The sequence below is a fragment of the Peromyscus californicus genome, unplaced genomic scaffold, assembly GCF_007827085.1.
Source record: "Peromyscus californicus insignis strain IS unplaced genomic scaffold, ASM782708v3 Scaffold_1__1_contigs__length_55948999, whole genome shotgun sequence".
Lineage (NCBI taxonomy): Eukaryota > Metazoa > Chordata > Mammalia > Rodentia > Cricetidae > Peromyscus > Peromyscus californicus.
This window is the reverse complement of record NW_026294492.1, coordinates 51,080,046-51,101,509: the sequence shown is the minus strand read 5'-3', so window position 1 is coordinate 51,101,509 and position 21,464 is coordinate 51,080,046. Positions and strand designations below refer to the sequence as shown.

At 37.6% G+C, this 21,464-nt stretch overlaps 1 protein-coding gene across 1 annotated transcript in view; it reads right to left on the bottom strand.

Moving 5' to 3' along the window:
* Positions 1–17,677: 17,677 nt before the first annotated feature.
* The window catches only part of LOC128115837 (zinc finger protein 585A-like), a 42,883-nt gene continuing 39,096 nt past the window's right edge, over positions 17,678–21,464 (bottom strand). The window contains 2 exon segments of the mRNA XM_052746932.1: positions 17,678–19,303; positions 19,305–20,336. Of these exon segments, the coding sequence (XP_052602892.1) occupies positions 18,985–19,303; positions 19,305–20,336 (1,351 nt within the window). The 3' untranslated portion in view covers positions 17,678–18,984.

Genomic DNA, 21,464 nt, shown 5'->3' with positions numbered 1-21,464 from the left:
CAAATCATAAATGAGTACATGTTTCTGAGAGAAATATTAAAAGATATTATTCTAATGAGTGCTCACCAGCCATCCATGTCATACAAGAACACAGCACAACAACTGATAATTTTCCAAAAACACCAACAGCTCTACCTTTAAAATGGTCAACAGACAAGCCTGTATGGGTTCAGCAATGACCTTTAACAACAGAGAAACTCCAGGCTTTACAAGAGCTGGTGGAAGAACAGTTAAATGCTCATCATATTGAAGAATCAACCAGCCCTTGGAATTATCCTGTATTTGTTATTAAAAAGAAATCTGGTAAATGAAGAATGGTAAGAGACCTTAGAGCAATTAACAAAGTAATTCAGCCAATGGGTTCTTTACAATCTGGAATTCCTTTGCCTACTCTGTTACCAAAAGGATGGCCTCTCATAGTTATTGATTTAAAAGACTGTTTCTTTTCAATACCCTTACAAGAAAAAGGCAGAGAAAGATTTGCTTTCACAGTGCCTACTTATAATAATTCTCAACTGGTTAAAAGATTTCAATGGAGGGTTCTCCCACAGGGGATGTTGAATAGCCCAACTTTGTGCCAATATTTTGTAAAACAGCCATTAGAAGTGGTACGTAAAAAATTTCCTAAATCTATAATTTATCATTATATGGATGATATTTTATTAGCTGACTCAAATGCAGATACTTTAGAAAGAATGTATGAAGAAGTAAAGAAAATTTTGCCTTGCTGGGGATTACAAATTGCTCCTGAAAATATACAAAGAGGAGATTCTATTAATTATTTAGGATATAAAATAGAACTTCAAAAAATTAGACCTCAAAAGGTGCAAATTAGGAGAGATGGACTACAGACTCTTAATGACTTTCAAAGATTATTTGGAGACATTTCTCATCTAAGAACTATTGTTGGGGTAAAAAATGATGAACTGAATAATTTGTTTAAAACCTTAGAAGGTGATAAGGACTTGAATAGTCCAAGAGAATTATCACCTGAAGCTGAGAAAGAATTGGCCTTGGTAGAAAAAGAAGTACATGAAGGGCACATAGATCGTATTGATTCAAAGCTGGATTGCATTTTGTTTATTTTAACTTCTAGGCATTCCCCAACAGGAATATTAATGCAAAGGGAAGATATTATATTGGAATGGATATTTTTACCAAATAAACCAAATAAAAAATTAAAAACTTATGTGGAAAAAATCTCTGACTTGATTTGCAAAGGAAAATTGAGACTTCGTCAATTAGCAGGAATAGACCCTGCAGAAATTGTTGTACCTTTAACTCAGGAGCACATTGAAAAATTATGGATAGAAAATGAAGCTTGGCAAAAAGCTTGTAGTAATTTTTTGGGAGAAATTAACAGCAAATATCCCAAAAGCAATAGAATTGATCTTATAAAGAGAGCTGATTGGATCTTGCCTCAAATTGTGTGGGAAAAGACCCATATCTGGAGTTCGTATATTTTATACAGATGCCAACAAACAAGGAAAGGCAGGTTACAAATCAGAAAATTTAAGTAAAGTGGTTCAAAGTCCTTATAATTCAGTTCAAAAATCAGAATTGTATGCTAGTCTGTTGGTATTAATGGATTTTTCAGAACCTCTAAACAGTAACTGACTCTCAATATGCTGATAGAGTAGTATTACATATTGAGACTGCAGAATTTAACCATGATGCTTCAGAATTAACTTCATTAATTATTCAATTACAAGATACAATCAGAAAAAGAAGTCATCCTTTATATATAACTCACATCCGATCCCATACTGGTCTGCCAGGCCCTCTAGCACAAGGCAATGATGAGATTGATAAATTATTAATAGGAAATGTGCTGGAGGCCTCAGAATTTCATAAAAAACATCTTGTAAATAGTAAAGGTTTAAAAAAGGATTTTTCCATAACCTGGCAACAAGCCAAAGAAATAGTAAAGAAATGTCCTACTTGTTCCTTCTACAATCAAACACCATTACCAGCAGGATGTAACCCAAAGGGTACTCAGAGGAATGAAATCTGGCAGATGGACATGTTTCACTTTGCAGAATTTGGAAAATTGAAATATGTACACCACACTATCGATACTTATTCAGGATTTCAATGGGCAACTGCTTTGAGTTATGAAAAAGCTGATTCTGTAATCGTTCATTTGCTAGAAGTTATGGCCATCATGGGTATACCTGCAGAAATCAAAACTGATAATGCTCCATCATATGTCTCTGTTAAAATGAAACAGTTTTTTGCTTATTACAATATAAACCATGTTACAGGTATACCACAAAATCCTACAGGTCAAGCAGTTATAGAAAGATCAAACAGAACTCTAAAGGATATGTTAAATAAACAAAAAGGAGTAACAAAAACCCCCAGAAATAGACTACATAATGCTCTATTAACTTTGCATTTTCTCAATGCCAATGAGAAAGGAACAACAGCTGCAGAGAGACATTGGATAATAGAAAAAATTACAGAATTAAATCAGCCTATATACTTTAAGGATGTGCTGACCTCAGAATGGAAACCAGGATATGTGTTACATTGGGGACGAGGTTTTGCTTTTATTTCTACAGGAGAAGATAAGCTGTGGGTACCATCAAAATTGATAAAGGTTCGATTTGAACAAGAGAGACCTCTTAATTAGAGGAGGTGATAGTTCATCAACTATCATAAACATCCAATTTAAACTAACTTACACCAGTAACACATGCCTTTTCATTTAATCAGATAACTTGTCAAAAGGGAACATCCCCAAAAAACCTTGAGGAAAGGTTTTTGTTTTTGTTTTTTAGGAGAATGAAGGTTAAGGAATTTGAAGAACACTGGACAAATGAGACAACTGAAGAAAAGGGACAAATCGTCTATCCTAAGAAACAGAGTGAAATGGCATATGGGTATGTTATCTAAAAAATTTTATGTCTTCCTAAATGTTTGTTTTTGTTTTTCTTTAAAGATTTAACACTATTGGTCTTTTAATAGTCCCAGTTCAATCAAAATTTAAAGCTGACTTTGGAGTTGGAGAATGGCTCTCTCCTTCTTTAAACTCAAGCATGTTGTTAAAAGGAAAATGCAAACTCCCTGTATCATGCCAGAAGAAAAGAGCCATCTTCTGCTATGGGACAGGAGAAAAGCCAAATTAATTAAGGAACTATTCTATTACTAATCTCTCTCAACTCTTTGATTCTATTCTGATTCTTTAAACTTTTCTTAAAGTATAAATTTTATATCAAAATTTACAAGATTAATATATATATAGACATAAATACATTCTAAACTTTGTTAAGATATAAATGGTCATATAGAGTACTAACTAATTCTAAAAAGTCGCATATATAGTCTTTGTGTTCAAGTCTCTTATCAGTTTTTTGCAGGAAATCACGGTCAGGCCTAACATCAACTGAAGTCTCCAGGAAGAAGATGGGGCCCCACAACAACAACAATTTCACGTGGACAATAATAAAATCACTAAGCTGACAAACATCATCTACAGATCAGCTTTGAACTACAAGGTGCCCAGAGCAATTTTGAGATGACTAGCTGAGATGATCCAGTCTCAAAGACTACTTGAGTAAGGACTTGAGATAAACCCTGAATTTTGGCATTATACACAGACTGGATAATGAAGGATATAGTTACCTTTCCTAGAATTTGACAATTAACCTAAAATTTTTCTTTTCAAGATACCTTCGCCCATACCCAGCAGGAAGCAATTTCAAGAATACAACGCCCACATTCCCAAAGAGGTGGTGTGGGGCTGGTGGTTTTTTTGGTCTTTTAATGGGTTTTGGGTCTGGGATAATTTTCATTGATTAGGGGGGTTGGTTACAAGTTGTTGTCAAGGGTTAGGAAAAAGGCTAAGCAAAGGAGATTAGACTTAAGGTTCTTGTTTAAAAAAAAGAGAAAGAAAGAAGAAGAAAAAGACAATTACTAGTTTTAAATACTTTACATTGGATTGGATTGTTTTATATTGTATACAAATTATATATATTGAAATTGATATTGTTAGAAAATGCTTTATGTATATTTCTAATTGTACCATTCATTTAACAATGTAATGTGATTTTCTGATCCTTGAATGTTATTATTACCAACTATTAGGATATAAAGAAATGAAGGTTAGTAGTTAGACATTACAATAGAACTTGTTGTCATATTAGATATGTTTTAAAAATTGAGCAGATATATTTTAGACAGGTCATCTTCAAACCCTTCAGAGATCTACAGAATATGGCATTTAAAATGTTTTAATAACTTAGAAAATTTTTCTTTTTTGAGACATGTTGGCTCCTGGCAGTACCAAGCTACTTTAGAGAAAATATGGGCATTGAAGAAACTGTGTATGGAGTTAACTTTCATTGTGGCAAAAGTTAGCCACTGGACAACAAAGTATCCTCAAATAAACTGCTGACAAAATGGACACACAGGACATGAAACAAAGGACTACTGATTCTTGCCAAAACAAGTAGGTTATGGCTTTATCAAAAGGCATCTTCTGAGGCCAGGACAATATGGCACCATCCCTGAAGTGGCCTTCGCAATTCGGAAAAGGTACAGTGCCCTTTTCTTCGAAGGCAGTTGAACAGGCAGTGGGCCAATGGCCTCTGATGTGCAATGGAACAGCAGCTGAAACAGTTATTCTTGAAGAGTAACTAAGCTCATGCCTCTCAATAGTAGACTGGCATTTGATAGAGGGATGTGGAGAAGAACGGGATGCTGAGATGAAGCCATATATACACAGCCAAGAAGAATGGACAGCTGAATTAAAAAACCATCAACAATTTCCAGAATTTAAAACCCTGAATCATGACATGACACTAGTGGAATTCAGGTGTTTCTGGTACATGGACTGCTCTCACCCAATGTGAGGTTGAACTGTTGACCTTGTGTATATCCTACTTCACAAATGAGTCTGTCAAATACGCTAAGCTTATAGGCTGATGATGCCCCAACACTGCAGAGAAACCTCAGATGATTGTCCAGGCAGCTGGCTATTTCTGTCAACTCACAATTTTTTGGAAGTTGCTAGCATATACTTCCCGTTTTTATTTTTTTGTTAGCTAATATTATTTCCTTCTTGGGTCTCTGAGGGAGTTGAAGATTAGTTAGTTATAGTTGAAGATTAATTAGGATAGAAAGTGAATTAGATATAATAGAATAGATAATGGAATTATTTTCTCTGAATTTGTCAAATACAAATGAACTTATATTGTATATAGTTATTGTACTTTTGTATATAGTTTTTCTTATGTTAGTTATAAGCTTTTTCTTTTTTTTCTTTTTATTAAAATAGAAAAGGGAAATATGGTGATATTTTATTTGTATTAAAATGTTATTTGTATGTTAATAAATAAAGTTGCCTGAGGGTCAGAGCTATTAGCAAGCCATAGGAAAGCAGGGCAGTGGTGGCATACTCTTGTAATCCCAGCACTTGGTAGGCAGAGCTGGATAAGTCTCTGTGTGTTCAGGGATACAGCCATTATTGGATACACATGCCTTTAATCAATACCAATCATGGAAAACCTGGAGGCCTATACAGACAGGCCATGAGGAGGCAGTCATGTGGTTGGGTTTACAACCAATGAGAAGGCAGAACAGGAACTCTATATAAAGACTTTAACACAGGGGTAGCTCTGGTTCGGAGAGGTAGGACCACAGCAGGAGGAAGGGTAAGGTTTTAGCTCTTAGCTCTGACCTCTTGGCTTTCTTTTTTGCATTGGTTCTATGTTTCTTATTTAATAAGAAGGTTGGTTACATCTACAATAGACAATAAGGGTGGGTGGTGCACAACTCTAATCCCAAACCTCTGGAGGCAGAGACAGGTGAAATTTGAGATTTCCAAGCCTGCTTGGTTTATGGAGAGATTGCCAGGATAGCCAAAGGTACATGGTGAGACCCTGTCTCTAACAAAAAAAAAGAAGCTCTCAGGCCTCACTCAAAATTTCTCCCTAGAGTTAAATATTCATGCCAGTTCTATATTTGTCAATAGAACTGTGAAGCTAATACTACCCTGGAAGCAAAGCATTTTTATTCAGTTGCTGTCTGACAGATCAATGAGTTCTCAAGAACATTAGTAAAGTAAATGCTTCTCCTAAAACAGTAAAACACACACCAAAAGGGAGAGAGTAAAGACAGATGGATCAACAGATAAGATCACACATTTGAAAATAATGTAAAAGTGTAAAACCATACACAAAGGTAGGGACAATACTACACATCGACAATTCAGTGATTCAGGAGATCATTATTAATTTCATGAATGAATGCATTCTGGCTCTGAAAAATGACACCAATGCCAAAGTTCAAAAGTCATGACAGGGGTAAAGTTCAGCACAAGAGCAAATGCCTGACATGTACGAAAACCTGATTCAATCTGCCAAAAATATAAACATAAAAATATCAGGCAAGAAATATGGATTGTCAAGGAAAAGCAATTGCTTCTACTTTACCTTACATTATTTAACAATGGAGTCTCTACTATTGGTGATGGCATGCCTACATGAGAAGGAATGGGGCTGCTCACTTTCAACAAAACAAAGAATTGTGGTGAGACTATATTCCTCCACAGGACCTTAAATGAAAAGGCATGTGTTACTGGTATAAGTTAGTTTAAATTGGATGTTCATGCTGGTTGATGAACTATTACCTCCTCTAATTAAGAGGTTTCTCTTGTTCAATTCGAACCTTTATCAATTTTGATGGTACCCACAGCTTATCTTCTCCTGTAGAAATAAAAGCAAAACCTCGTCCCCAATGTAACACATATCCTGGTTTCCATTCTGAGGTCAGCACATCCTTAAAGTATATAGGCTGATTTAATTCTGTAGTTTTTTCTATTATCCAATGTCTCTCTGCAGCTGTTGTTCCTTTCTCAGTGGGATTAAGAAAATTCAAAGTTAATAGAGCATTATGCAATCTATATCTGGGGGTTTTGTTACCCCTTTCTGTTTATTTAGCATATACTTTAGAGTTCTGTTTCATCTTTCTATAACTACTTGACCTGTAGGATTATGTGGTATGCCTGTAATATGCTTTATATTGTAATAAGCAAAAAACTTTTATTTTAACAGAGATATGATGGAGCATTATCAGTTTTGATTTCTGCAGGTATACCCATGATGGCCATAACTTCTAGCAAATGAACGATTACAGAATCAGCTTTTTCATAACTCAAAGCAGTTACCCATTGAAATCCTGAATAAGTATCGATGGTATGGTGTACATATTTCAATTTTCCAAATTCTGCAAAGTGAAACACGTCCATCTGCCAGATTTCATTCCTCTGAGTACCTTTTGGGTTACATCCTGCTGGTAATGTTGTTGGATTGTAGAAGGAACAAGTAGGACATTTCTTTACTATTTCTTTGGCTTGTTGCCAGGTTATGGAAAAATCCTTTTTTTAAACCTTTACTATTTACATGATGTTTTTTATGAAATTCTGAGGCCTCCAGCACATTTCCTATTAATAATTTATCAATCTCATCATTGCCTTGTGCTAGAGGGCCTGGCAGACCAGTATGGGATCGGATGTGAGTTATATATAAAGGATGACTCCTTTTCCTGATTGTATCTTGTAATTGAATGAACAGTGAAGTTAATTCTGAAGCATCATGGATAAATTCTGCAGTCTCAATATGTAATACTACTCTTTCAGCATACTGAGAGTCAGTTACTGTTTAGAGGTTCTGAAAAATCCATTAATACCAACAGACTAGCATACAATTCTGATTTTTGAACTGAATTATAAGGACTTTGAACCACTTTACTTAAATTTTCTGATTTGTAACCTGCCTTTCCTTGTTTGTTGGCATCTGTATAAAATATACGAACTCCAGATATGGGTTTTTTCCCACACAATTCGAGGCAAAATCCAATCAGCTCTCTTTATAAGATCAATTCTATTGCTTTGGGGATATTTGCTGTTAATTTCTCCCAAAAAATTACTGCAAGCTTTTTCCAAGGTTCACTTTCTGTGCATAATTTTTCAATGTCCTCTTTAGTTATAGCTACAAAAATTTCAGCTCGGTCTATTCCTGCTAATTGACGAAGTCTCAATTTTCCTTTCCAAATCAAGTCAGAGATTTTTTCCACATAAGTTTTTAATTTTTTATTTGGTGTATTTGGTAAATATATCCATTCCAATATAGTATCTTCCCTCTGCATTAATATTCCTGTTGGAGAATGCCCAGAAGGTAAAATAACCAAAATGCAATCCAGCTTTGGATCAATACGATCCACGTGCCCTTCATGTACTTTCTTTTCTACCAAGGCCAATTCTTTCTCAGCTTCAGGTGATAATTCTCTTGGACTATTTAAGTCCTTATCACCTTCTAAGGTTTTGAACAAATTATTTAGTTCATCATTTTTTACCCCAACAATAGTTCTTAGATGAGAAATGTCTCCAAATAATCTTTGAAAGTCATTAAGAGTCTGTAGTCCATCTCTCCTAATTTGCACCTTTTGGAGTCTAATTTTTTGTAGCTCTATTTTATATCCTAAATAATTAATAGAATCTCCTCTTTGTATATTTTCAGGAGCAATTTGTAATCCCCAGCAAGGCAAAATTTTCTTTACTTCTTAAAACATTCTTTCTAAAGTATCTACATTTGAGTCAGCTAATAAAATATCATCCATATAATGATAAATTATAGATTTAGGAATTTTTTTACATATCACTTCCAATGGCTGTTGTACAAAATATTGGCACAGAGTTCGGCTATTCAATATTCCTTATGGGAGGACCCTCCATTGAAATCTTTTAACAGGTTGAGAATTATTATAAATAGGCACTGTGAAAGCAAATCTTTCTCTGTCTTTTTCTTGTAAGGGTATTGAAGAGAAACAGTCTTTTAAATCAATAACTATGAGAGGCCATCCTTTTGGTAACAGAGTAGGCAAAGGAATTCCAGATTGTAGAGAGCCCATTGGCTGAATTACTTTGCTAATTGCTCTAATGTCTCTTACCATTCTTCATTTACCAAATTTCTTTTTAATAACAAACACAGGAGAATTCCAAGGGGTGGTTGATTCTTCAACATGCTGAGCATTTACCTGTTCTTCTACCAGCTCTTCTAAAGCCTGGAGTTTCTCTGTTGTTAAAGGCCATTGCTGGACCCATACAGGCTTGTCTGTTAACCATTTTAAAGGTAGAGCTGTTGGTGTTTTTGGAAGATCATCAGTTGTTGTGCCCTTTTCTTATATAATATGGATGGCTGGTCACCACTCAGAATAATGCCTTCTAACATTTCTCTCAGAAACATGTGCTAGTTTATGATTTGTTTCTGAGATTGTAGGGGTGTTAATCTGAGTATTCCATTGTTTCAACAAGTCTCGACCCCACGGGTTCATAGCTATGTTAGTCACATATGGTTTTAATTTTCCTCTCTGTCCTTCTGGACCTATACATTCAAGCCATCTTGCACTCTGTCTCACCTGAGATAATGTCCCAATTCCTAATAGTTGAACGTTTACCTCCTGAAGAGGCCAAGTTGGATGCTAAAATTCTGGTGCAATTATGGTAACGTCTGCACCTGTGTCTACCAGACCAGACAACAAAACTCCATTTATTTTTATCGTTAATTTTGGTCTTTGTTCATTAATAGAAATTTGCCAAAAAATTTCATGTTTTCTCCTGAATTTTCTATTCTCTCTGTTTTATCATCCTGACCAGCATGATTTATTCCAATAGGCATTTGGTTATTTAATTGCTCTGAGTAGGGGTTTCCTCTACAACTGCAGGAAAGGTTTGAACTGGATTTGCTACGGGGGCCTGCATGAGGCCCCTCTGGGAGTTTCCCGAAGACTGAGGCAAAGGATTACCCTGTCTGTCCCTTGTTGATCTACATTCGTTGGTCCAGTGTTTTCCCTTACCACACCTTCTGCATACTCCAGAAGGAAGGGGCATTCTGTTGCCAGTGTTCCTTGAAGAAACATTTTTTCTTGGAATGACCTGTTTACAATCCCTTTTCAAATGTCCTTGCTTTCCACATCCAAAACATCTAACATTCCTCAAACTTTTTGAAATTGCTTCTCCTACCCACATATCATCATGGTCATAAGCCTCAACATTAACCGTGTCTCTAATCCAATCTTCCAAAGGTGCAGATCTTGCCTTTAATGGCCTGATTATTCTTTTGCATGGTGCAGTCACATTCTCAAAGGCCAAAGATTCAATTATTATCTGACTAGCTTCTGAATCCAGGACCATTCTCTTTACTGCTGAAGCCAGGCTTTGTAAAAAAATCTGTGAAAGATTCTTTTGGGCCTTGTATAATCTTTGTAAATAACTCAGTTTTTTTTCTGGTTCCTCAACTCTGTCCCATGCATTCAATGCTGTTGTTTGACATAAAATTAGGGTTTGGACATCATATAAACATTGTGTTTTTTCTGAAGCATATTGACCTTCTCCAATAATCTGATCCTGTGAGACTTGTATTCCTTTATCCCTCCATTGTTTTTCTGTTATTAGCTTCATCCTTGAACCAAGTTAGCCACTGAAGCCTTGACTGGGTTCAAGAACAGCTTGTGCCAGCTCCTGCCAGTCCTGTGGTACAATCCTATTATATGTTGACCAAGAGTTTAACATTTGCTTTACATATGGGGAACGCATGCCATAAGATACTATTGCCTCCTTAAACCTTCATAAATCTAACATTTCAATTGGAACCCAAATATTTTGTGTAGTCATTTGATTAGGCAACTGCTGTATGGTTATTGGACAAATTAAGGGTGACTGTGTGAAAACAGGCTTTCTTTCTGTAACCTTATGGTCCAATCTTGAAGCAACTTCACTGTTAATTTCTTCTGTCTGAAATTTTACAGGTTTAACAAGTTTTTCTAAAGCTGTCATCCTGGCACTTAAATTGTCTATCTTTTTAAATAGTAAAATGAGGATAAGCATAGTAATAAACTGCATAATTTGATCAACATTAATCTTCTCATATAGTTGTTCCATTGTCAGACTGCCTAAATTGCAAACAAAGCCCAATTTTCTTCCAATGTACACAGAAAACCCATTTTTTTTAAATGTGGAAAAAATTTCTTTTTTAAATAGTTTCCTTTAACATATCTGATATGTTAAGTGACTTATCAAGTCTGCGAAGAACAGTAGAAATCCGAGAGAATTTCAAAACAGCCATCTAGTGTCCGAGGTGTGAATCCAGAGAGAGAGAGAGAGAGAGAGAGAGAGAGAGAGAGAGAAAGTGTAGCCACAAGTTCTGCCTAAGAGCTTGAATCCAGCCACGTGTTCCCGCTTGAGCCTAGTCAAGGCTTGGCTCTGGCTTCCTTAAGCTCCGACGATGTGTGGTGGCTTTACAGGCAGGGGCCCTGTTCGGCAGGGCAGGCCTGAGTTTTTTGTAGCACTGGCTTTAAGCAAGTAGCTCAAGGTTAGTCTGGCCTGAGGCCAAGCCGACCTGGGCCTGGGCTAGGGAGCCAGCCACCCAGGCAGGAAATCAGACCTGCCGCCAAGCCAAGTTAAGCGGTTTTTAATGGATTCTTGTCACGTTGGGCGCCAAATGTAGATGTAACCAACCATCTTATTAAATAAGAAACACAGAGCCGATTTAGAGAAGAAAGCCAAGAGGTCAGAGCTAAGAGCTAAAACCTGACCCTTCCTCCTGCGGTGGTCCTACCTCTCCAAAAGAGAGTGTTAAAGTGTTAAAGTCCTTATATAGTCTTTCTGTTCTGCCCTCTCATTGGTTGTAAACCCAACCACATGATCTCATCACTGCCCATCTATACAAACCTCCAGGTCTTCTATGGTTGGTATTGAGATTAAAGGCATGTGTCCCCAATGCTGGCTGTTTCCTTGAACACACAGAGATCTACCTAGCTCTGTCTACCAAGTGCTGGGATTAAAGGCGTGGGCAACCACCGCCACGCTCTTGCTATGGCTCTAATAGCTCTGAACCCAGGGCAACTTTATTTATTAACATACAATTAAAATCACATTTCAGTACAAATAAAATACCACCATACAGTGGTGCAGAGACAAATGTAGACAATGATGGTCCTGCTAAAGAGGTTTTAGAAGAGAATATTATTAAGTGCCATAGAGACCATTCCAGTGGTATTGTGAGAAAGAATGTGGACACTTTGGGCGCTGCTGTCAAAAGGAGACTAAATAGAAGAGGTTTACATTAATGGTATTGGGAGAGGAGATTTCAAGACAGACTAGTATTTACTCTACACAGTGGTTATTTGTGGTCACTCTTATGGAGATGGAGATTTACAATGAAAAGGAGCAATCTTTGACTACATGTCAATCTGACTCTGACACCTACTGAATCATCTCCAGTGCCCAAACACAGACTTTTAATCAAACCTCAACTCTCTGAACACTCAGTTTTTAGTGTGAGACTCTACATGCACACACACAAAATTCTGATAATCTGTCAAGTTTAGGAGTGGAGAGATGACTCAACAGTGAAGGCCACATTTTACTCTTGGAGAAGACATGAGTTTCATCCCCAGATCTAACATGGTGATGCACAACCATGCCTACATCATCTTGCCTAGGATCTGATGCCCTCTACTGTCTTCTGTGTGCACCAAACACTCATGGAGAACAAACATACATGGATGCAAAACACTCATACAGTTGAAATAAAATAAGTAAATTCAGCAAATTAAAAACACAACCCCCAAATCTCTTATATGTCACCGTGGATAAACAGCCAGGCAAACATAGAAATGTGACAAATATCTGTAGGTAAAACTATAAATTAGTAATTAAAAGAATCAAGGAATTAGATAAAAGGATAGAATTCCATGACTTTAGACAGGAAGTTTCATTACTATGTCAGTACAGATTTAAGCTATAGATTCAACGGAAGTCCAACAAAATGTCTAACTATTAATGCTATCAACAACAGAAAAATGAAAAATGATCACCATGAAGAACAAATGATTTACACAAGACTGAATAAATAGTACACATAGTGACATCAACTGGCTTGAAAACTTCCCATATACCTACAATAAGACTGTAGTGTTTGGAAAAGAATAAAGACATTAACAGAACATCAGAGAAAATTTAGAAATAGACAAGATAAAAAATATAGTCAGTGTTGACAAATGAGGACATGAAAACTACCTCAAAGGATTTCATGTTACCTTGGAGAAACCCACAGGACCTCACTGGTCTCCATGGGAAGTCATGGTACCTCAAGGAACCTCATAAGACCACCTGGATCAACATGGAAACTCTCATAAGACCTCATAGGTCCTTTTTGCCGTGTGCTGTCATTTCCATCCATGCCTCCCATGACCCGATATCTTTGCCACTTACCTGCCAGTGAGTGCTTTTCCATTTTGATTGCCACATAACTATGCCACTGCACAGGCCCCATGAACTGCAGATGTTCTTTGGCCTCCTTTAGGTGTTTGTCTTATACCCAATTGTTGTTTAATGATTTTGTGATATCTTCTTCCTCAAACTTGGCCATTCCATCTCAAGTCTAGAGGTTGACACTTTCCATTTTAGTTTGGGATCTATCAATGGTTGATGAGTCATCAGTAAACCATGCCTTAGCCAAATAATTTGACCATTCTGTTGGTCTCTGCAGTTCAATAGTTGCCTCTCTTGGAGGACGGGTGAGCACTTTAGGCTCTGAACTATTTCTTCAGTGCTAACCATATCCCAGTCACTAAGGAATTCTGATATGTACTGTTTCCACTGTAATACCTTTCCTTCCATGCTGAGGACTCTGCCTTTGAAGAGATCCAATCCATCACTGTAAGGGGTACCTAGATCACCATAGGATAGTTGGCCTTCACTATCAGGTTCTCCATGCCTCAAAAAAATGTGCAGATTTTTTTTTGAGAGGATATTTATTCTCATTATCTAGAAAGTGTTTGCAATAGAATCCATATAGTAAATGTAGGTGGACTCCTTTTTGCTTTATGAAGAGTTCATAGATGCCAATTAAGCAATAAATATGCTGATATCTATCATCAGGATACCATCTGATTAAACAGTTGTGAAGGTTGCATGCATAGAGAAGAGCATAAAGGCAGCCACAAAAGCTGCTCTTTTTTCCCCGTCTCCACTGGAAATTAGCTGCCTTTCTAGTAATTCTGTAGAGGATTGATTACAATAACCTGTAAACACTGCATCTGACTTTTGACCCTGAGTAGTGGCAATAAAGGTGTGAACTACCACGTCTTTAAAAAAAAGTAAACTGTAGTGATCTGTCTCTGCAGGGATGAAGAGCATGGGCCATCACTGCTCTCTCAAACATCTTAGCTCCGAATATAACTCTGAGAGATTTAGAAAAACAGTTTGAGCTGTAGTAACCCTTTGAATTAATTTAAAAAATGTAAATCTCTTAACTGTGATTTTTAACAGCAAACAATACAAATATCCTTTTTGTTTAAGAAGAAAACTCAAAAGCTAATGTCCAAAATATCATGTGTCATGTTACAATCTACAGTCTATCATTTGTAGCATGGAATTGAGACATGGAGTACAAGAAAAGCCATGTTTCATTTCATGCCAGTAAGACACGTGTGCTGCTGGTAAATTATCATTTCAAATTTATTTTTTTAATTTTTTCTTGTCTGATCAAGTGAAGGGCATTTGTTAGTCTTTATATTAGCTTGGATTGAATGACCAAGCTGTCTGATGAACTCTTACCTCTTCTTATTAAGCAGGTCCTTCCTACTCAAACCCTACCTTTATCAATCCTGATGGTATTCATCACTATTTTCCTACTGTGAAAGAAAAGGTATAATCTCTTCTCCAATGGAACACATATTCCAGTTTCCATTCTGAGGTTAACACATCTTTAAAATATACAAACTAATTTAATTCAGAAGTTCTTTGTACTATACAATATCTCTCTGTGCCTACTGTCTGTTCTCAAGGGCATATAAAAATTTGAAGTTAATAAACCACTGTGTAATCTAACTTTGGGAGTTTTGATGCTGACAGATAATGATTGGATCAAATTTAATATTGGGGCCTCCAGAAGGCCCACTCAGAACATTTCCTAATGTCAAAGGTTTACCTTGTCTGTCCCTTCATGGTCTGAATTCAGCCGTACAATGCCAGCCTTTGCCACACCTTCTGCATACTCCAGAAGGCCGAGACCTTTTAAAATTATCTCTAGAAAAAATGATGAGCATTCTATGCAGGGGCTTTACCCATGAGCCACAACATTCTCTGGACTTATTAAATACTGCACTGTAGTCATGTTTATTGCCATAACTGAGTTTTGGGTTCAGAAGCTCAAAACTATCTACTAAGCCCATCTGCCACATTCCTGCCATCACCCCATGTTCCACACTGGTTATGTTTCCCTCTCACAGTAAGCTTACACTCCCTGGTGGATACTTGTGATGTAGGTGGCATATCAGAAGTTGTAACATGTGAAGTGTTGCAGAGTAATGGGAATCACAGGCAAAGTTTAGGGAGTCATGGTGTGATGGGGCTAGCTGAGCACCATTGGTACTGTCCAGGCTGATTTCCCAGTGCACAAGTCCTGGTCATCATCCTGCAGGCTGAGGAAGGTGGTCCCTAAGGCTTTATCTTGCAGAGGTAAATGATGGAGATTGAATCCCTGAGCTGTCTCCTCAACAGCCCTGGGCTTGCATCAGCTGCATCTATAGCAAGACACAAAAACACACCTCTGTACCTTAATCAAAACCCGAACTTCAGATTGCTGAAGGAGGGACACGTCACTGAGGCACCTGTCCCAGGCTGGATCCAGCAACCTATCCCTCTATGTACAGAGATGGTTTTCTCTATGTCCCATCACCTGACCATGTTCCATAGAGCCTACAGTAACTAGATTCTCTGCAACAAATCTGTCATTTGGCTTCTCAGTGCTTCCTCCTCCCCCTCTTCCTCTTCTTCCTCCTCAGATCTGGCCAGCATAGCCTGCTGCACCTCAAAGTCTCTTTTAGCAGAAAGGCTTCTTTGGAAGTTCTGTAATATGGACAGGGCAGGGGCTTCATGAGGGGCCACCCTGAGCCAGGATGCAACTAGGGATCTCTTTACTGGAACTTGGTACAGGGTACCTGATTCAGGACAAGAGCAGACCCAACTCAGAACTTGTGTTTGAATACCTAAGGTGCTGAAAATGTTCCTCATTTAAACGTTTGGGAAGGAAAAAATTCAAACAATTATTTTTTTACCCTTGACAGGATAAGAGATCATATTTTGATGTTCATCAAATCGTGGCATTCAGATTGGTCTCTTCACAGGGAAACATTCAGCTTCTAGGGATTTAAACTTGATCTCAGGTAAAACAAAGTACAAAAGGGGTAGAATATATAGGGTCAGAATGACAAACAGGAAAAGTAAAGCAATATATGGACAATACAGTCATGAATTTATGGGGATGTGATTTGTTACCACAATCAAAAACACAGATTATCTTTTAATGATTCAAGGCCCTGTGTACTCACAGCACAAATAAACCAGGCACTGTCCACTGTCTGAACTTCAGGTCAGCAAATACTTTGTCTATTTGGCTCTAGATAGAAAGCCACAATGCCTCCCCTGTCCTTAGGGTTTCCACTGGCACATTTTGGGGAATTATAGAGTCTGGCATGCCTTGCCATGCCCAATAACCCATAAAGTCAACTTGGAGAATAATATCAATTTATGAAATGCCCAACTTTGACCTGTGACCTCCACACATGCACATTCACACAAAGCACACACACAAAATGATACAACTGAGGGCTAGAGAGATGATTGTGGGGGTAATGATACTTGCTGCCAAACCTCTTTTATATCTGAGAACCATCACTGGGAACCACATGGTTGAAGGAGAAAATGGATTCAGGTAAGTTGTCCTCCGATTCCCACACATGCATGCCCACACCCCTACATTAATAAATATATGCAGACTTACAATTTTATAGGAGTACACATGGGATACACGGGTTCAAATCCTGCTAATGGCCCATTTATTGCTTTTTGCCTTTGTTGAGTGCCTTCACCTCCCTATGCCTGTTATTCAGACAGATGTAAGTGCACCACACTTGTTACCATAGTTACAATAACAAGTTGGAACAATGTCCAGAATTGCTCTAGCCACGACTGTCTTCCTTCTCTGTTTCAGTTTCCCATGTGAGAAGTGAAAGGATTCTGCAATACTTTGCCACCTGGGAGGTTTTTCAGTTTTGTGTAATCTCAGCATAGTGTGCTCCACCAGTGAGCAAGAAGGAAGCCTCTTTTTCATCATTCTTCTTGTCCTTGTCCAGGGATTCCTGGGAACAGCTCTGGCCCTGGCATGCTCATTCACCCTCTATATAAGGACGCTGAAGCTGCAACTAAGCCATGACCCTGGACTCAGTAGTGTATATCTCTCTCTTCATAAGCAATGTCTGACACCGCATTTGTGGCCCTAGCCCACATGAGACTCTCAGGACATTTTGACCCCCAAGAGGATCGAATCCTGGGCCTCTTCCCATCCTTCCATGCTGAAATGCTAGCATTCCATTTCAAGCAAGGTTCTGGAATATATTCCAACCCTAGAAACATTCAGATCTTGTCATGCACTTCTGGCTCCTACCTGTGAGCCCCAGGACACACAGTTAGGCCACTCTGTGCTCTGGCTTCTTCACTCCCTAGTCCAGCCCTGTTCTCCAGGTACTTAGGAAGCCAAGCCAAGGGGCAGGATTCAAGGGCTACAGTGTGAGTTCTCGGCCAGTCTAGGCAACTGAGATAGACTCTATCTCAAAACACACACACACACAGTTTATTTTAACAAAAGATGTGTTTGCAGTTTTGGTTTGGTTTTGGAAGGTTCAGTGTAGACCTGTATATGAAAAACTTGGCAACATCAATGTTTTCATATCAACTGGTGGTCATTGGATAGAATACTTGCTCAGGACACACAAGACCGTTGCATAAACAGGGCATCGTAGTAAAACCTGTCATCCTAGTAACTGGAGGTGGAAGCAGAAAGGTTTGAAGTTCAAGGTCAGCCTGAACTTCATCAGCCTGTTTAAAGAAACAGAAAAAAATTAAAAATTAAGAAAAAAATATCAGTGCTCAGTGTTCATCATGGCATGGCTCAGCAGGTAACCAAGACTGATGGACCTGGTGTGGTCCTCAAAACCCACAGTGTAGAAAGGAAGAACTGGGTTACACAGGCTGATATCTGATTTCAAACTATACTATTCATATGGACTCACAAAGATAACAATAATAAAATGAATCCTAAAAGAAATAAAACGGGATGAGAAATTGTTTAGCAGTTTAGCACCTGGCATGGACTGCACGGTGACCATTGCTGTTTGACAAAGTTCCAGCATTTCCTCATTGCCGATCTTAATTCTCCAGCATCATTTTTATTTCAATTTTAATAATTCTTACTATATGTTATGGAGTTTCCTTATGCCTTTTACTGTGGGAAATTTATTTTTCTGGCTACACTGGAGGATGGGAACATATACATAGGCAAGGAAGTCTCTTTAAACAAAATTCTTGGAAAAAATCCCACCACCATGGAACCACACAATGTTATTACTATGCCTACTCCCACACAAGAAGCCCCATTGTGTCCCCGATTACACCAAAAATAGAGAACTTAATGATTTACTAACTGGATATACCTAGTTCCAAGGATTAAAGCAACTATGAAAAACAAACAATGGGACCACATCCAGAAAAGCATTAAAATACTTGCTGAATTTATCACTTTTTGCAACAGGAAATATACTGTAATGAGGTTGATGGCTGCTTTTATCCTGGAATCATTAAACCTGCTTTTAACCTGCTTGAGTCTAACCTAAGATTCAGTTATAGAGCATTAAATGTGTAGTTGTTTTTCAATAAAGCAGCAGCTATACTATTTCATGCTCAGATCATGGCAGTCTCCTTCCTCTACTGATGCGTGATCTCTTCTTTGGGACCTGAACTCCTATGACACCGGACTCCAGCAAGTAACTCTTGTAGAACACACAATACAGTTTCCAACAGCCACATGGCAGCTCACATCACCTAACATCTGAAATTACTACATTGATTACATTCATATGTTACTGTCCAGTATGAATTCTTTCATGACTGTGAAGATTACTCTTCTTTGCAAATGCTTTACCACATTGGTCACATTTACAGGGTTTCTCCCCAGTATGAATTCTTTCATGACTTAGAAGGCTACTCTTCTGTATGAAGGCTTTACCACATTGATTACATTCATAGGGTTTCTCTCCAGTATGAAGTCTTTGATGACTGTGAAGATGACTCTTCCATGCAAAGGTGTTACCACATTGATTACATTCATAGGGTTTCTCTCCAGTATGAATTCTTTCATGGGTGAGAAAATAACTCTTCATTGCAAAGGCTTTACCACATATAAGGTTTCTCTCCTGTATGAATTCTTTCATGACTTTGAAGACTAATCTTCTGTGCAAAGGCTTTACCACATTGATCACATTTATATGGTTTCTCTCCAGTATGAATTCTTTCATGACATAGAAGGCTACTCTTCTGCACAAAGGCTTTACCACATTGAGGACATTCATAGGGTTTCTCCCCAGTATGAACTCTTTCATGTTTGTGAAGATGACTCTTCAATGCAAAGGCTTTACCACATTGATTACATTCATAGGATTTCTCTCCAGTATGGATTCTTTCATGGATGAGAAGATAACTCTTTTTTGCAAAGGCTTTACTACATTTATTACATTCATAGGGTTTCTCTCCAGTATGAATTCTTTCATGACTTTGAACACTACTCTTCTGTGCAAAGGCTTTACCACATTGATTACATTCATAAGGTTTCTCTCCAGTATGAATTCTTTGATGGCTGAAAAGATAACTCTTCATTGCAAAGGCTTTACCACATTGATTACATTCATAGGGTTTCTCTCCAGTATGAATTCTTTCATGATTGTGAAGACTACTCTTCAATGCAAAGGCTTTACCACATTGATTACATTCATAGGGTTTCTCTCCAGTATGAATTCTTTCATGGGTGAGAAGATAACTCTTTTTTGCAAAGGCTTTACCACACTGATTACATTCATAGGGTTTCTCTCCACTATGGAATCTTCCATGAATTTGAAGACTACTCTTCAGTGCAAAGGCTTTACCACATTGATTACATTCATAAGGTTTCTCTCCAGTATGAATTCTTTCATGGCTGAGAAGATAACTCTTCATTGCAAAAGCTTTACCACATTGATTACACTCATAGGGTTTCTCTCCAGTATGAATTCTTTCATGACTTTCAAGATGACTCTTCCGTGCAAAGGCTTTACCACATTGATCACATTCATATGGTTTCTCTCCAGTATGAATTCTTTCATGACTTTGAAGATTACTCTTTCTTGCAAAGGCTTTACCACATTGATTACACTCATAGTGTTTCTCTCCAGTATGAATTCTTTCATGATTGCGAAGACTATTCTTTCCAATAAAGGCTTTAAAACATTGATTATATAAATAGGGTTTCTCTCTTGTATGAAATTTTTCATGACTGTGACGATTTCTCATCTCTGCAAAAGCTTTATCACATTGATTATATACATATGGTTTCTCTCCAGTATGAATTCTTTCATGTCTGTGAAGATCACTCATCTGTACAAAGGCTTTACTACATTGATTCTCTCGAGTTTGAATTCTATGTACTTGATGATGAAGATTGTGATATGCAAAGGCTTCATAATTTTGATTATACTCATAGGATTTTCCTTCCAAATGAATTCTTTGGTATACTTCTAAAGAGCAATCAGATCTAAAGGCTTTATCATGTTGATTACATTCATAGAGAGCCTCTTCGTTATTGGTTCTTTGGTGTGTTTGACGATGCCTGTCAAGCCTAAAGCCTTTAGTAGATGACTCACATTTATTATCTTCACTTCTCACATGAGCTTTTTCACATCTTTGAAGAGAACTTGAAGAACTCAGGGTCTGACCACCCTGATTGCATTCATAACAATTTCTTATACTGTGAGACACACTACATGTGAACAGTGAACCAGAAGACAGAGATGAATTTCCATATTCCTGGTCCTCATAAGGTTTTTCTCCAATGAGAGTTTCTTGATGAATTCCCACTGAAGTTGGAAAACCAGTTAATTGTAAACTTGTATCACAGTCATCATGTCTTCTCATAGTGGGGACTATCACATATCTTCCATTTGTTTTGAGAGAGACAGAACTACAATGCTTTTTTCCATGTCCCTTATGCTCACATAGATTGTATCCAGAGTGACAGATGACACATCTGGTAAAGGAAGATAACAAATAAAGGGTTTTCACATTGCATTCACATAGTCGAATGTTTTGTGTGTCATACAGATGTGGAATAGAGGTTCATGTTTATACACCAAGACAACCTCTTGGTCTCTCATACAGTGCTCCCCTCACTAAACTATGCTAAATCACTCACTACAAGTATATGAGCAACACTAGCTTTAATACCAAAGCTTTGCTTATAAAAGGTCTTGGCCATAAACTAATGCCCTCATCAATGATATCATAATTGTAAGGCATGATGGTAATTGGATAC